The following is an 11,069-nucleotide window of genomic DNA, read 5'->3' as shown; positions in this document are numbered from 1 at the left end:
TTGTAGGAGGTGGGCGGGCGCTAACGGGTCAGAGGTCAATTGAGTGGCAGACGCTCCATCAGGGTTGCAGCTCCGGGTGCTATTGGCGCGCCAGGTACGGGATTGTAGGTTCGTCCCGCCCGGTGAGGATCCCTGGCCCCGGGAGGGGTACTTCACCAGGCCAGGCCTGCGATCGTGTGTGGGAGAGCTCAGCAGGTAGAGCGAATGGCACGTGCCAGGGCCTTGAAGCCGGCCGCGTTCCTGGAACCGAGGAGAGCCGGCGGCGGGAGGGAGACGATAGGAGGGGAAGTGGCAGCAGTGAACAGGGCCTGAGTCCCCGGGTCCTAAAACTCTGGAAGTCACTGTAAGGAGTTTGAGTTTTATTATATGGTCAGGGGTGCAACAGTTTTCGATTTCGGCTTTTTTAACCAGTACATTTTTTGTTAAGTATCTGCTGTATCCGACAGTATTCTAGGCAGTAGACACGCGCCGCGGGACAAGATAGCCTGCCCCGGCAGAGCTGACATTCCAGTGGGGGAGACAGTGAGCAAAGTAAGTGAAGTACATAGCACAGGTCAGGTGATGCACGGGTGGAGACGCACAAAGCAGGAGCATGGGTGGGGTGGGGTGGGGTGGGGTGGTGGTTCTGATAGGGTGGTCAGGGGAGACCTCTCCACGAGGGGGCATTGGAGCAAGTCCTGGGGAAGGGAGGCAGCTAGCAGGCCTGGTGCGTTGCAGCAGCATCAAGGTTGTCCTGTGATCCGGGAACTAAGGAGAGGGCGGCTGGGGAGATGTGGTAAGCGGCGGATCTACTGTAGACCCTGGAAAAGGCTGGCTGCTGCCTGGAGAGATGTGGGTGCTCGTCCCAGGCCTTGATGGCACCATTGTGGAAGCATCACAGCTGCTCTGTTGACCACAGAGGGCAGGGGCTGCAGCAGACACTGGGGGACCTCTGGGGAGGGCTTTGTAGCCCAGCGGGTCAACACCCACGCCCCATGCTGGAGTGCAAATTCCACTTCCCACCCAGCTTCCTGCTAGTGCTCCTGGGAGGCAGCAGGTAAAGGCTCAAGTACTTGGGTCCCTGCCACCCACATGGGAGACCCAGATGGAGTTCTGGGCTCCTGGCTTTAGCTTGACCCAGCCCTGGATGTTGTGGGCATTTGGAGAGAGTGATAGAAGATCTGTCACCTGCCTTTCAAGTAGGTGAACATAAGTGAACCTTTATTTTTTATTTTTTTTTTTATGATTTATTTATTTATTTGAAAGTCAGAGTTACAGAGAGAGAAGGAAGGCAGAGTTGGTTCACTCCCCAACTGCCTGCAACGGCCGGAGCTGTGCTGATCTGAAGTCAGGAGCTTCTTCCAGGTCTGCCATGCGGGTGCAGGGGCCTAAGGACTTGGGCCATCTTCTACTGCTTTCCCAGGCCAAGGCAGGGAGCAGGATCAAAAGTGGAGCAGCCGGGACTCAAACCGGCGTCCATATGGGATGGCAGCACTGCAGGTGGCAGCTCTACCCACTATACCACAGCACTGGCCCCAAACCTTTCTTTCTTTCTTTTTTTTTTTTTAAAAAGAGGTTCTTGGGATAATACAGGAAAGAGATGTTGGTTGTTGGGGCCTCTTGGTAGCATTGGCAGAGATAAGAAGAAGAGGCATTTTAAAAAAATTAGTTACATTTTATTCAGAAACCATAATCAGATTACTTTCTCACAGCAGGTTTTGGGTCTTGAAAAATAAAAGGATAGGCCAGTGCCATGGCTCACTAGGCTAATCCTCCGCCTGCGGCGCCGGCACTCCAGGTTCTAGTCCCAGTTGGGGCGCTGGTTCTGTCCTGGTTGCTCCTCTTCCGGTCCAGCTCTCTTCTGTGGCACGGGAGGTCAGTGGAGGATGGCCTGAGTGCTTGGGCCCCTGCACCCGCATTGGAGACCAGGAGGAAGCATGTGGCTCCTGGCTTCGGGTCAGTGCAGTGCAGCACCGGCCATAGCGGCCACTTGGGGGTGAACCAATGGAAAAAGGAAGACCTTTCTCTCTGTCTCTCTCTCTCTCACTGTCTAACTCTGCCTGTCAAAAAAATAAATAAATAAAAGAATATCAAATGTAGGGAAAGCATACATAATACTAGACGTCATGACTTAATTCCCCAGGGAGGAGGCATTTTGGATTTGAGCACGTGTTGTTTGCTAATAGGCTGGTTTGAGGCAGCAGAGGAAGTGAATAGTCAGCGATGATACAAGACTTTTGGCCTGAGCATTTAGAGCTGGGGTTGCAAACAGGAAGGAGAAAGCTGTTGGAAAAGCACATGTAGGAGGGGAAATAAGATCCCATTAGATTTTCTTTCTTTTTAAAAAACTATTTTCACTTCATTTGAAAGGCAGGGGGCGAGAATGAGAAGCAGCTAGAGAGAGATCTTGCATCAGCAGGTTAACTCCCCAGGTGGCCACAAAGGCCAGGGTGGGGCCAGGCTGGATCCAGGAGCCAGGAGCTTCCTCCAGGTCTCCCTGGTGGGTAGTGGGGAGCTAATCATTTGGGCCATCTTGATCTACTTTTCCCAGGCCATTAGTAGGGAGCTAGATCAGAAGCGGAGCAGCCAGAACAGGAACCTGCCAGTGCCCATATGGACTGCTGGTGTCACAGGCAGTGGCTTTACCCTCTACTCCACAGCACCGGCCCCCTACCTGGTGGTTCATTTCTCAAATGCCTGCAACAGCCAGGACTGGGCCAAGCTGAAGTCAGAATCTTGGGACTGAGTCTGGGTCTCCTGTGTGGGTGGCAGGGACCCAAGTACTTGAACCATTATCTTTTTTTTTTTTTTTCAGCATTTAGGTTTTTATTAATGTAAGTTCTTAAAAACAAGCATCCATAGCTGTGGAGGGGTTGAGGGTGGGGCAGGAGGGCGAAGTAGGGGGGAGGAATTCCGCTCTATTGGTAATAAAGCTCCAGATTAATCCTGTCGTGGATGTCATAGGCCCACAGCGACATGCGGTCCTTGAAAATCATGTACCCTTCTTAAACAATCGTGTTCCAACTGGTGCCAGTTTAGGCAGCAATCAGCTCCTTAAGGTCCCCGATGGTGTCATCATCGGTGTGGCACTGAACGTGGACTTTCTTCTGCAAACATTCTTGATTGTCCTGGCTGGAGCTTAAATCTCAACCTGCAAGATGCCACAGCCTTCTCACTCCAGTGCTAACCCCAACCGGAATTCCAATCATTATCTTTTACCTCCCAGGGTGCGCATTAGCAGGATGCTGGATTGGAAGTGAAGTAGTCCGGAAGCTGTCTGATCCGGGATGGGACGCAGGCATCTCTGGCTAACTGCCCATCCACCCCATCCCCTTTGCATCTTCAGGCAGACTGGGAAGCCAGGGCGCGGTGAGCAGATGCAAGAGGAAGCAGTATCTGAGTGGAGGAGAAGGTGTGGGGGCTGGGGCGTAGATTGGTCTCCCTTAGGAGCCCTGAGTCTTTGTGTTGAGGATCTGAAATGGGGCAGACTCTGGCACTTGGGAAGGTTTGGTGAATGTTTGTGGAAGTTTTCTTTCTTGTGTTTGTGAAAAGGATGAAGTCTAATGATAGATGTTTGAGGAAAGGAGAGAGTCATTCAGATGGAGCAGGATTCAGAGGATGGAATGGGTTTGGAGGTGCAAGATTCTGAACTTGACCCTCAGGGCCCTACTTCCCTTGACCTCTGTCCACCTATCCAGGCCCTCCAAGATCCAGTTTCTTCTGCTTCTGCTTCCCAGCCCCACCAGCCGCTGGACACAGATCGGAACAATGTCGAGGACTTTCCACCATTTTCTCTGCCAGGAGCGTTCTTTCTTTTGCTGTTGATTTTCATTTCATTTGGATGGTAGCGAGACAGAGAGGTCTTCCATTTGCTGGTTTGCCAGCCAAATGCTTGTAACAGCCATGGCTGTGCCAGGCTGGAGCCAGGAGCCCAGAACTTCATCCAGGTCTCCCACATGGGTGGCAGGGACCCAAGCACTGGAGCCATCACTTCCTGTTTCCCAGAGTGTGTGTTAGCAGGAAGCTGGAATCAGAAGTGCAGCTGGGACTTGAACCCAGGCACTTGGAAAGGGATGTGGGCATCCCAAGCAGCGTCTTAACCACTGTACCAAGTGCCCACCCCCACCTTGCTGGTCAGGGGCTGGAGCAGGGAAACACCTTGGGGGTTACTGACACTTTCCATCACGAAGCAAAGTCCCCAGCGTCCCCACACTTCCTTCCTGGCTAGGAAATATGTGATAAACACAGCAGGGAAGCTGGCCGCGGAGGGCGTTGCCAAGGAAGGCCACACTAGGGTGACATCTGGGCAGACGTAGGAGGAAGAGTGGCTGAGGTGGGCAGGTGTCAGGGTCTCTCACGGCAGGGTGGAGCTTCGCCCAGCAGGTGGCTGGAGCAGACCAGAGCAGTGATAGGGAAGGGGAGGCCTGAGAGATGCTGGGGCTCGTTGGCCACTGCCAGGACTGGCATTCGTGCCCGGTGAGGTGGGGGCTGCCGCAGTGTGAACAGAGGATATGAACTGACTTCGACATTAACAGATCCTTTGGCTGCCGTGTGGAGAGCAGGTTGTGGGGGCAGGGGAGGCGTTGCACCAGAAACTGGGTGTCATTTCTGCCAGGGACATGTGACCATTCTGGGGTCCGAGAGTGGGCAGCTGGTAGAGGAGAGGCCGGGAAGGGAGGCCGAGAAGGTTGGAGGCAGCCGAGGGTGCGCAGTGATTTCAGGAAGAGAAGGAGTTGAAAGCTACGGAGGGACTGGAGAAGCAACCTGAGAATTCCTGCTGGATCTAGCAGGGTGGAAAGTTTTTGTTTTAAAAAAAGATTTACTTATTTGGGACTGGCACTGTGACATAGCAAGTAAAGCTACTCCCTGCAGTGCCGGAATCCCATATGCACACTAGTTCATGTTCTAGCTGCTCCACTTCCAACCCAGCTCTCTGCTATGGCCTGGGAAAGCCGTAGAAAATGACCCAGGTCCTTGGGACCCTGAAGCCACATGGGAGACCCAGAAGAAACTCCTGGCTCCTGGCTTCGGATCAGCCCAGCTCTGGCTGTGGTGGCCATTTGGGGTGTGAATCAGTGCATGGGCAACCTCTGCCTCTGCCTGTTTGTAATTGAACCTTTCAAATAAATAATACATAAATCTTTAAAAAAAAAAAAAAAAAGAGAGAGAGGCCGGCGCCGTGGCTCAATAGGCTAATCCTCCACCTGCAGCACCGGCACACCAGGTTCTAGTCCTGGTCGGGGTGCCAGATTCTGTCCCGGTTGCTCCTCTTCTAGGCCAGCTCTCTGCTGTGGCCCGGGAGTGCAGTGGAGGATGGCCCAAGTGCTTGAGCCCTGCACCTGCATGGGAGACCAGGAGAAGCACCTGGCTCCTGGCTTTGGATCAGCGCAGCGTGCCAGCCACAGCAGCCATTAGAGGGTGAACCAACAGAAGGAAGACCTTTCTCTCTGTCTCTCTCTCTCACTGTCTACTCTGCCTGTCCAAAAAAAAAAAAAAAAAAAAAGAGAGAGAGAGAGAGAGAGAGATTTATTTGAAAAGCAGTTACCGAGAGAGAGATCTTCCATCTGCTGGTTCACTCCCCAAATGGCTGCAATGACTGGGGCTGGGCCAAGCCAAAGCCGGGAGCTTTATCCGGGTCTGCCAAGTACTTGGGCCATAGTTGTTGTTTGTTTGTTTTTTTTTTTTTAAATTTTATTTATTTATTTGACAGGTAGAGTTACAGACAGTGAGAGAGAGAGAAAGAGAGGTCTTCCTTCCGTTGGTTCGCTCCCCAAATGGCCACAACGACCAGAGCTGTGCCAGTCCAAAGCCAGGAGCCAGGTGCTTTTTCCTGGTCTCCCATGTGGATGCAGGGGCCCAAGCACTTGGGCCATCTTCTACTGCTTTCCCAGGCCACAGCAGAGAGCTGGACTAGAAGAGGAGCAACCGGGACTAGAACTGGCACCCATATGGGATGCCAGAGCCGCAGGTGGAGGATTAATCTAGTGCGCCACAGCACCGGCCCCTTGGGCCATCTTCTTCCACTGTTTTCCCAGACCATTAGCAGGAAACTAGATCAGAAGTGGCACATCCAGGACTCGAACCAATTATCATATGGGACACCAGCATTGCAGGCAGAGGCTTAACCCACTGCATCACCATGCTGTCCCCTTAATGGAGGTTTTAAGGGGCCTCCAGGGGGGCTGCATTGGTTGTGGACTGAGACCCAGCGAGAAGGTGGTGGCAGACGCTGTCTTTGGAGCACTATCGGGAAGGAGAGAGGCTGCTGTGTCTGGTGGGGCTGCAGGAGGGTGTGTTTTGTTCGCCTCTATGAAAAGCCCACCTGCAGGGCGTAGTGGGTCACAGCCCTTGTGCTCGAGGCCTGGGGGGCTCAGCCGACTGCTGGCATGGATGGCGAGTACTCCCTTGGGCAGCCATATGAAAAGGGCCCAGGGGTTTGTGGCACCAGTTGGGACCATTGTCCCAGGAACTTCCCTTTCTGTGGCTGTTAGCTGGGGTGCACTTTGACCAGAAGTCACATCCTACCCAAGCAGCTTTGTTTGCAAGACTGCTTGAGCTCTCCAAAGATGGTTCCCAGGCCAACGTGAGGTAGAGGAGTCTGGGATGCCTTGGGCAGGCCTCTGCTCCCCAGGCCCTTACCCTTCAGGCCCCTTTGTGGTCTGTCCCCATCCCCCCTCCCTCGGCTTTTCCCTTTCTAGCCTGATCGGTTGGCCACCAGGTGTCGCCCTCACAGTGAAACTCGGTCCTGGAAGCTTCCAGGTTCGATTTGCCCAGAGTAAGATGCAGCTAGCCCGGGTTTTTGCCAGAAATATGGGTCACCTGGCCCCGTCTTCAGGGTCCTCGGAGCCACCCCTCTGTTGGGCCTGGGGAAGGCCTGACCCTGGATGATGGGAGACTCCTGTGCTGTTCAGGTGACAGAAGTGGGTGTCAGGAGGGCCCCACATCAAAGCAGAGCTGCAAAGGGAAACATTAAAGAAGCCTAACCTGTTGAGCGGTGACTAAGGCTGGAGAGGAAGCTGGTGGATGGCGAGGGGTGGGGGACGGAAGGAGCAGGGCCTGTGTGAGCCTGAGAAGAGCTGTCCTCCGCGCAGAGAGCAGCTGCCCGCCCCCACCGTGCCCTCCAGGGACAGCCTGGCACGCGTCCTTGCCCAGATCCAAGCTCCGCCGTCCCAGTGCTGTGGCAGCCCCGGGGTCTGGGAACGTGGACCTGAGGGTCTTTTACTGAAATGCTCCACGGCTTCCCAGGGAACCATCCTGAATCCTTGTGGGGCTTTGTCGGCGTGGACCCAGCTCAGGTTGAGACCTTTCTTTGACGTTCTCAGAAAACCAGGCGCCAGGACACTTATCACAGTCACAGCAGAGAGGCGAGCGGCAGGTGGGTGGGGTCTTGGAGGGAGGTGAGAGCTTTCGTAAGTTCACCCGAAGTGTCTGCTGTCCCAGAGCGCCCAGGGCCCTGCCCCAGCACTCCGCTGCCTGGGGGCGCGGTTCATTGGAGATGAGTGTGCTCAGAGCGGCCCTAGGCCTTTCTCGGCTTCCACCTGACGTGTCTGGCGTCCCCCTCACAGATCTCCTGATGACGGGGTGCGGCCCTGTGTTTGCCATGCAGCACGTCGTGGGCGTGCCCCACGCGCTGGCACGGAGAGGCCTCCTTGGAAGGGAACTCTTTGTGACCAGGACTCTCTGCAGCCCAGGCCCCAGCACGCCCAGGCAGAAAAGACCTGAGGAGGTGGCCCTGGGGCTGTATCACCGCCTCCCGTCGCTGGGAAGAGCCCTGTGGCACAGCATTCAGCAGCAAGCGTCCTCCACAGCCACGGCGTGGTGGGGCCGCTACGAAGAGTTTGTTGGACTCAACGAGGTTCGAGAGGCCCAGGGAAACGTGACGGAGGTGAGGAGGGGAGCAGGGTGGCCGGCCCTGCCCTGTGACCTGGGAACTGTAGCTTGTAGGCTGACGTCATCAGCCGTGGTGCTGTGAGACGGCAGGCAGCCTTGCCTATTCCTAAGCCAGCATCACTAGACTCATTTCTCAGTAGAATCCCGGGTTGGACACTCCTGGAGTGAAGGGCTCTATGTAACTAACCCCCTCACCTACCTGAAAACAGTCGCAGTGTGCCGAGAAGTCCCTGGCCATTGTTGTTTTAAAGACTTACTTATTTGAAAGACACAGTGACTGAGAGAGGGAGCTTTCATCTGTTTGGTTCACTCCCCAAATGACCACAATGGCTGGGGCTGGGGCTGGGCCAAGCTGAAGCCAGGAACCCAGAATTCCATCTGGGTTTCCCACGTGGGTGGCAGGTACCCAAGCATCTGGGCCATCTTCCACTGCCTTCCCAGACGCATTGGCAGGGAGCTGGCTCTGAAGCAGAGCAGCCAGGACTTGAACCGGTGCTCCAACATGGGACGCTGGCATCACAAGTGGCAGCTTACCCCGCTGCACTGTGACCCGGCCATTACGTCCATTCTGTTAGGCCATGGAGCACTTTCTGCATTGCCGGGAGTCACAGCAACTCCTGTTCCGATGTGACTATAACAGCCCTTGTGAAGGGCCCCCAGGAAACAGCAGACTGTGCTAGTGTGGCAGCAGGAAGGCACTGTGCTGTCTCTGTTCCCATTCCAACTTAGGCATGGGGCTGTGCAGGGAGGTGGGCACGCTACTGTCTCTATGCTTACAGACTCTGAGCTTACTTGCCCTGGGGACCCTGGGGCTGTGCAGTCAACAGTACCCACAACAGTGTTGTACGGCCTGAATAAGGTAACAGGCAGGAAGCCGCTTAAGTGGATAGGTTCCATGCTGTAGCTCCTATGAAACCACAGGTGGCTGGGTCTGGTGGATACAGATTGTGTGCACTAGCTGTTTCCAAGTTTCTCAAGGGTGTGTTATTTCTACTTGAATGGACAAATCCGGTAATTCCGATGGGCATGGCCCAGGGCTGCTCTTTGAGCACCACTGGGTGAGCCAGGATTAGTGTCCAAGGGACTGGTTCCACCCTCTGCAGCTGGCACCCAAGGACCTCTTCCTAGCCAAAGCCTTGTTGGGAATGGGGTTGAGCCCACGTGGGTGTGGAGAGAAGGGGCAGCCAGCCTCCGTTATTCTCTCCACAGGCGGAGAAAGTGTTCATGGTGGCTCGTGGGCTCGTCCGGGAGGCTCGGGAGGAGTTGGAAGTTCAGCAGGCCAAGCTGAAGGAGGTGAGGGACCGCTTGGACCGCGTCTCCAGGGAGGACAGCCAGTACTTGGAGCTGGCCACGCTGGAGCACCGGATGCTGCAGGTAGGCGCCCTGGGAGGCAGCCCTTTGTTACCCCCACCTGGACGGCAGCCCGTGAGGGAGTTGGTGGGGACCCTGACTGGTCTGGTGGTCAGAGACTCCCACGGAGAGAAAGAGCCCCAGCCTTCTAGGGTGCTGAGGGGAACAGCCCAGGGCAGTGTAGTCAGGGAGCCAGAGTGCTGGGGATGAAGTAGCAAGGAGGAGAGAGGCAGCTGAATACTGGTGGAACCCAAGACTGCTCATGGGAAACCATGCAGCTCGCTTCACCCCACCAGGCTTACGCAGTCTTCATCCAACACACGTCTCCCAGGCAGGAACTGAGTGCCAGCCGCAGGCGGTGGGCCACCTGCCAGTGGCCACGGCCGCAGGGTCACTGCAACACTAACCCGGCTTCGCTCCTGCAGGAGGAGAAGAGGCTCCGCACAGCTTATCTGCGTGCAGAGGACTCCGAGCGAGAGAAGTTCTCCCTCTTCTCGGCGGCCGTGCGGGAAAGTCATGAGAAGGAGCGCACGAGGGCCGAGAGGACCAAGAACTGGTCCCTCATCGGGTCCGTCCTGGGAGCCCTCATTGGCGTGGCTGGCTCCACCTACGTGAACCGTGTTCGGCTCCAGGAGCTGAAGGCCCTACTGCTGGAGGCCCAGAAGGGGCCTGTGAGTCTCCAAGAGGCCATCCGGGAACAGGCGTCTAGCTACTCCCTCCAGCAGAGGGACCTCCACGACCTCATGGTGGACCTGCGAGGCCTGGTGCACGCTGGCCAGGGGCAGGGCCCTGGGTCTCCGGGAGGTACTTCCCCTCCCCAAGACAGAGATGCCCTTTCAGCTGCTTTGAAAGAGCAGCTCAGTCATTCCAGGCAGGTCCATTCATGTCTGGAGGGCTTACGGGAGCAGCTTGATGGCCTGGAAAAGACTTTCAGCCACATGGCTGGGGTGGTGCAGCTTGCAAAGACAGCAGCACACCCAGGCCCGGAGGAGCCAGCAGACGGGGCTTTGCCCAGCTCCTTGCTAGAGCAGGGGGCCGTGTTCTTGGCATTGTCGGACATGGAACAGAGACTTGAGGCGCAAGCCAACAGGAACACCGTCTACAGCACGCTGGTCACCTGTGTGACGTTTGTGGCCACCCTGCCTGTGCTCTACATGCTGTTCAAAGCCAGCTAGCCCAGAACCCCCTCCAGCGAGTCCCAAGCGCTCGATGTGGGTGAGGATTTAGTCGGTGAATCCCAGCAACGAAGACAGCCTTCGGAGACGCACACGACCTCGGCCTGAGCCGCTGCACCTTTAGGCACACTTTGCGTTGTAGGCAGTGTTTTACATGAATTATCAAAACGCTGCGCTAATGTCCAATTAAAATATCTTCCAAGTTTGTTTTATGTAAAATAATGGTCAGAGACTGAATTTCGTGCATTGAGAGCTGAGATCCGGGACTCGAGGGTCGGGCCCCTTCCGTTCCTGCCTCCCCGTGGTCCTCTGTCAGGGCCGCCTTGGATACACTCACTCCTGAGGCCTGGTTTTTGTTCTGGGTTTCCTGGCCCTGTCCTCTGCTTGCCTGACCTGCCCATGTCAGGTGGCCTGGAGGCTCTGGTCAGTGCAGCCTCACCTGCTTGTGAGTCAGCCCGCTTACGTCACTTCCGGATCACAGGGGAGAACTCCTTGGCTGTAGAGCTGGAAGAATAATCCGAGGAGAGCTGGGAAGAGAGCTTGGGGACGTCGTCACAGGAATGGTGGCCAACCTGGGTCCCCAGTGCAGCCAGGGCTTCGGGCAGTGCCGCTGTGCTGGGGCTGGGTGTGCTGACCCAGGATGACCTGGACAGGCGTGGGCAGAGCTCAGGCCAC

The 11,069-nt window shown here is 55.8% G+C and overlaps 1 protein-coding gene across 16 annotated transcripts; it reads left to right on the top strand.

The window, feature by feature from the left end:
• The first annotated feature begins 29 nt into the window (after positions 1-29).
• Positions 30-10,621, top strand: CCDC51 (coiled-coil domain containing 51). 16 transcript variants are annotated; one of them, XM_062200780.1, is made up of 6 exons: positions 30-94; positions 447-531; positions 7,225-7,354; positions 7,545-7,864; positions 9,079-9,243; positions 9,645-10,621. In XM_062200780.1, exons 4-6 carry the CDS (start codon positions 7,553-7,555, stop codon positions 10,392-10,394), a joined length of 1,227 nt encoding a protein of 408 aa, XP_062056764.1. In that variant the 5' UTR covers positions 30-94; positions 447-531; positions 7,225-7,354; positions 7,545-7,552; the 3' UTR covers positions 10,395-10,621. The 16 variants fall into 16 exon arrangements, with proteins under 16 accessions (XP_062056764.1, XP_062056774.1, XP_062056776.1 ...); XM_062200790.1 differs by having other exon boundaries at positions 43-94; positions 428-531; XM_062200784.1 differs by having other exon boundaries at positions 53-122.
• The last annotated feature ends 448 nt before the right edge of the window (positions 10,622-11,069 follow it).

Source organism: Lepus europaeus, chromosome 9 (genome assembly GCF_033115175.1).
Source record: "Lepus europaeus isolate LE1 chromosome 9, mLepTim1.pri, whole genome shotgun sequence".
NCBI classification, from domain to species: Eukaryota; Metazoa; Chordata; class Mammalia; order Lagomorpha; family Leporidae; genus Lepus; species Lepus europaeus.
This window is presented reverse-complemented; position numbering and strand designations above follow the sequence as displayed.

Excerpts from the sequence above, each read along its gene's own strand:
- CCDC51 (XM_062200777.1), top strand. The coding sequence starts at position 7,003 with ATGGCGAGGGGTGGGGGACGGAAGGAGCAGGGCCTGTGTGAGCCTGAG. Across the intron at positions 7,865-9,078 it reads CCCAGGGAAACGTGACGGAG|GCGGAGAAAGTGTTCATGGT; the intron begins GTGAGGAGGGGA and ends TTCTCTCCACAG. Across the intron at positions 9,244-9,644 it reads TGGAGCACCGGATGCTGCAG|GAGGAGAAGAGGCTCCGCAC; the intron begins GTAGGCGCCCTG and ends TCGCTCCTGCAG.